This window comes from Eurypyga helias, unplaced genomic scaffold (genome assembly GCF_000690775.1).
Source record: "Eurypyga helias isolate BGI_N326 unplaced genomic scaffold, ASM69077v1 scaffold4606, whole genome shotgun sequence".
NCBI lineage: Eukaryota > Metazoa > Chordata > Aves > Eurypygiformes > Eurypygidae > Eurypyga > Eurypyga helias.
The window spans coordinates 21,379-26,958 of record NW_010258395.1 but is presented as its reverse complement, the minus strand read 5'-3'; the positions used below and the strand labels follow the sequence as shown (position 1 = coordinate 26,958).

Here is a 5,580-nt window from a genome sequence, read left to right as displayed (position 1 = left end):
CGGGAGACAGACATAAACGGGAATTAAACACCCAGGGACAAACTGGGACAAGTACGATGCTTGCAACCACTTGAAACCCAACAAGTTTTCCCCAGAGATGTCCATTACTCTTTGGTGCTTTTCAGAGCCCTTTTCTGGTTTGTATGCATGCACGTGCTTTTTCTCCTCAAGCTATTAAGATGCATTTGGAATTTTAACTGCGTGACGAGTTCTGTCTTAAAAGCTTGATTAACTAACTTCTTATGATATAATGTCCCTGACAGCTCTCTTGCCAAGACCAAATGAGTTTAGTCAGCTCTTCAGAAGGTGTTTGTGTTATTTCACTGCTGTAATCCAAGACCACGCAGCGAAGGCAAGCCCGAGCTAATGTACGAGCCAGTCAGAGTGACTGGACTGCTCTGTTCATGGCACCTTGGATGTTTATGCTCATACTAAATAAATTACCTGATATTCTATGCAAATCCTGTGGCCTCAGGTGAGCTGTGGAGTGGCATAACTAGATGGCTGCTACATCTGGGTAACTACCCAAAGGCGTGGAAACCTACGCTTCTAGCACAGAACAAGATAATTCCCTGTGCTGGTATAACGAGGGAAATAGAAGTCCAGTTTTTCCTCCCCCCTGTGTTGCTTTGGGATTATCCACATTACAGAGTAATATGGTCCCTTGTCTGGCAGGTATATGCCAGATACAGCTGTTGGGAGAAGAATTGCAGGGCTGGGTTTTTTGTGTATCTTCCTGATGGGGGGGAAGGCTTCTGTAGCACAGATCTGGAGGCTGCTATCACTTAGTGATGGTGCTTTAAATATGGTAGAATTCCAAATCATGGAGCTTTCCTCCCCTCCCCAGACAGTGAGATCTGGTATTTTCATCCCATCTTGTCCCTAAATTTCACCTTAAATTTGTAAGCTTGTTTGTCTTGCAATTTGTCTTTCAAGCACGCTTGGCTCGTTAGTTTCAGCATGTCTTCATTAAAGCATTCTGTCTTACAAATAGGAAACAAACCACCTTCATCTGGAGTCTGGCAGACAAAAACTACAAACTGGACATGATAGAAGAAAACGTGTGCTGTGGTCTGTCTGCTGGGGAAAACTCTTAAGTCCTTGAAATTTAATTGTTAGAAGCAATATTCCCAAAGGACCCCAAGATCAGTGTTATTCCCTCTACTTCCTCCCTGGAAGTGGATTGTGAGAGAGACTGAAATGCTGGGATTTTTGGTCGTCCAATCTATCTTTCAGGTGATTTCACAAAAATACAGTGCTGATACTATTCTTCCCTGTGGAAGGCCCAGATATGCACTACTGAAACTTTCCTCCTCCCCATCTAGTGGGACGAGACACAAACTCCTCACCCTGTAATTCTTCCAACAGCTTTATCAGCAGTGGTGTTGTTGTGTAGAGGGACACCTAAACTGACCGAGTAACTCTGGATGGAGTGAAAGGGACACAAAGTGGGATAATGGTCTAATAGAAGCGGTAAGCTTTTCCGGAGTTTTAACTTCATCTATAAAGCTACACTAGTCACAGATTTCTGGTTTAAGGTTTTGTGAATACAGCACAACTTTCTGTAACATGGACAGCTGAGAAGGTAGCTGCTGCGACCAGAAAGCACTGATGTGTTTTCACTGAAACTTGGCAGCGCAGTATACCAGTAGAGCACTGGGTTTCGCTTGGTTAGAAGGGACTCTTCTTAACAATTAAATGACTGCTGTACAGATCTGTGGGGAGAAAATATTTCCGAGAGCCTTGTTATGCTCTAATAAGCTTCCCATTGTAAACAACCTTGTCTAGCAAATTGTCATCGTGGCTGTCAGCAACCGTGAGTAGGCTCAGGATAGGAGAACACCGCTTAGAGAATCACAATGTCTATTCAGTGCCTACGTATTCAGTGATTAGCGGGCTTCCTGGTGACTTGCTATGTGGTGAGCTGCAGTGGTTATGTGGTTATGGCTAAGTGGATGCTGCCTTGCCAAGCTGTTTGGTTAAACTGACCAATTTATTATCTTTCAGTCACCTTGCTACATCCCTCCCCTTACCTTCTGAGAGGGATCACCTTCGGCCCAGGATAGACCTGATTGTGTTTATAATTGACATCAAGAGCAAATACAGGTAAAAGAAAGACAAAGATATGAAGGGGGAAACATTATTCGTCGGATTGATGGCTAAATCTGTTCTTTTTTTTTTTACTGTGTTGGAATTGCTGAATAGTAGATTTCAAACCCAAGACTTACTGTGGTGGGAGAGCTCAGTAATACATACGGTGGTTTTCTAGCCTCTGGCAATGGGTTAGGACTGAACTGCTCTGCCTAGTATCATGCCTGTTGGGCACTAAGTTGCCATAGCAGAGAAGACAGAATTTATTCCTGGATCCAGACATGGGATGATAGGAACTGAACTTTGGAAAGATGCTGTCTGCAAAATTAGGTGGAAATGACGGTGGTGCTGTTAAGTTCTGTAATATGCAGATGGCTGATGCACGCTGGGCAGTGCTACCTAATACCCAGCCGGTTGCTGCGTTCATACTGCTGGTCAAGTGGGATCAGCACTATGGATGGCTCTGGACAAAAGAGAAAGGTCTGTGGGGCTTGATCCCTTTTCTCTCATCTTGTGCTCATCTTTGTAGAAATATTTGCATCCCCGGGCCATAAGCAAAGACTTGCTAAGGCACAAAAGTCAGCATTTTATTACTTACTTCACTTGTGACTGATGATGAGCCTGGGCTCTCATTTACCAAAAATGACGGGCCCAGCTGCATACTTCAAGCGCAGATGGTGCTGCAGAAATGTGTGGGCTAGCTCTTCTGAAAGAGCCGAAGTAGTGCTCAAGTCTCGTTGGATGTTAATGAGTTTGGATGCTTAGTGTCTGCAAATCATGGAGGACCACCATTCAGACGAAGCCTAACCGAGTCTTGGGCAGAAAGGATATGTGCTGGATTATTGAACAGCCATGGGTATTGCAGAGGTCTCTGCTGCCATGCTTTTAGCATGGAGCATAGCTCCGCTGGCTCACAGATCAACAGATGTTAACATCACTGGTTTTCTAATTGTGCTTCTGCGAGTTATTCCCTTTGTCCTTACGCTGCGCTGGTTTTACCTTCCTGTCCAACTGGATTGTCTGTGCTTCTCTGACAGCTTGAAGAATGTCGAAGCTTCCCTAGCTCACGTGGATGTCCAGTTCTTCCTGGGGAAAGTGTGCTTTCTGGTCACTGGGGGTACGTATGGCACCTGCCCTCTTCGTCCTCTCTGAGCAGCACAACTCACTGTTGATCTCCTGAAAACTGGGCAGTGACTTAGCTTTCAAAGCTACTGGTTTCCTTTGTTTTGTTTCAACTTTGTTTAAATTATATCTGAACTCCTCTGTCTTTTTATAAAACACTATTTTCTTGTGCTCACTTGCTCTCTCCTTTTCATTTTTGCCAGTCAGACCTCAGAGTCTCTCTCCTCTGTCCCTAATCCCCAAATATGATTTATGTTACTGATTTTTATTTTTTTCCTGTGGCACTGCAGAAGTCTGTTCTATCTGCTCTTGCAGATCTCTTAATGATAATCTTAATGAGCAGTGAGGCGCATATGATACTGTGGTAATAAAATGAATCTAAATGGATGAGCTACTAAACTATTAAGTATAGTTTTATTACAAAACTGGTATCCCTGCTGTGTACTGTCTGGCTCTGTTGTGCCTTTAGTCTCTCTTCCCCCCCGCTCCAAAAGTGGAGAGGGTGCTTTTCTGCATACCCTCCCTACTTCAGCTCTGAGGAACTGGAGAGCCCAGCCTATACTGCTCCGTGTTGGAACAGAGGTGCTGTGTCCCTGGAATTTGTGAGCCAGGAAACCTAATTCTGGGGTGGAAAAGAGCCTTGGCATGCTGCTATGGCTCCCCTCATGAGATGAAGACCTTGGAGATATCACCGTGATACCATTTGAGCCAGGAGGACTTCTGATTAATGAGTAGAAGATTCTATCCCTGCTGATAGTGTACTCTTCCCTTATCCAAAATGTTAAGGTTGCAGTACTCATAAATGTGGCAGTACTATTACTGCTGTCAGTATTATGAACGACTTCTGTGCTAGTTCTGTTGCAAATCTTGTATCGCCCTGTACTGCTCACTGTTGCCTTACTTTCCGCAGTGCTCAAAACCAGCTCTGGATCATTTTGTGTATGTGGACTTTCTCAGTAGTTTTCTTCACTGGATGTTGATTATGGGCTCGTAACATGGGAAAACTTTCTGTAGTTGGCAGGGTGAACTACTGCAGCATAGAGATGAACGCTGTCTGGAAACTGGGAGAAGTCTACTGCAGTCCTGTGCTGCTGTGTGAGCTGGAGGTAAGGTGCTTATTTGGTATCTGAAGGGATTTGTGGATTCCACTCATCTATGATCCTTAGGAACATCATTACAGCAGCAATAAATATATGTACATATGCTACTGGCTTGTATAAGTGTCAGACTAGACTCTTGCTACAAGAACAGTAGTGGTACAGGAGTCTGACTGTCCTTGAAATCAGTCTTCTAGGCTACCTGCTCCTTCCTGTGTTACTTCAGAGCCTCAGGAAGCCAAGTCTAAATTAACAAAGACTTCTCTGATACGCAAAGCCTTGGTACGCTTGTTCCTTGCGGCGTTTCTCTTCCTGGGATCCCCTGAGCTGTTGTTTGCCATGTGACTTGCCCAAGTAATGCTTCCTGTTAGCCAGGCTTTGTTGCTTCACAGGCTATTTTGCCGTCTGATATGTCGCTCTTTCTAATTACCTGCTTGGTCTGAAAAGCTGGAGGGAGAGTGGCATTCAGTGGTAGCATGCTTCACTTTTCCGTGTACTTGTCATTCCGCCCTCAGAGACTGCTTCCCTACCAGCAGGTAGTGCCTGTGCCTTTGGCAAGCCCTTTAGGGGTTTCAGCTGACAAAACTGTACCTTCCTCAACATTCGGGGAGAAAATGGGCCTGTTTGGGGTTTTCTGTAGCTAGTGGCTCTGAACCATACTTAATACCCGCTCTGGTTCTTGCTTTTATCACAGCTTAGCACTGCTTTTCTTTTCTACTGATTAAATAACTTCTCCGTTTTGTTTCCAGTTGGAAGGGGTACGAGCTGCCACTGCTCGGCGACTGCTCCGGATATTACAGATCAGCGCTGGTCACGTACCAGGAGTTTCAGCCTTTTTCTTTGGCTTGCTGATGAGGAACGCCATCGACGACTAGCTTCTCGTCGTGAGAATTCAGCCACGTTCGTTAGGTTCTTTCACTTCTTCAGGCATTCAAGCTACTGCAGTTGGAATTATGCTTGGAAGGTGTTTTTTTTTCCTGACTTGCCATGACCACTTATCCAGAGCTGTTCCTAGCTGCTAATCTCTCAAAAAAACCTTGATTCCTGCTCAGTGGATAACATACAGGTTTTAGAGGGAGGGCAGTTTGAACTGGGGATTCCTATCCATTATTGCATCCGAGTCCCATTTTATGATCAAGTTTGAGTTCCACCCGCTTTGCCAGTGGCCAGGGGTGATGTGTTTTACTGAGAGAGTATCAGAAGAACAGGCCACTATCCCAAATGTTGCATGTCACAGCTGAGTATCTCAGTGTCCCTAAAGTGCTAGAGA

General features: G+C 44.8%; 1 protein-coding gene across 1 annotated transcript; it reads left to right on the top strand.

The window, feature by feature from the left end:
- Positions 1–2,007: 2,007 nt before the first annotated feature.
- On the top strand, positions 2,008–5,185 carry CENPM (centromere protein M; the record flags this gene model as incomplete). Its single annotated transcript, XM_010154297.1, has 4 exons — positions 2,008–2,106; positions 3,129–3,208; positions 4,228–4,319; positions 5,060–5,185. Coding segments are annotated over 4 exons (397 nt in total), but the record flags the coding sequence as incomplete, so codon positions are not given.
- Positions 5,186–5,580: the final 395 nt, after the last annotated feature.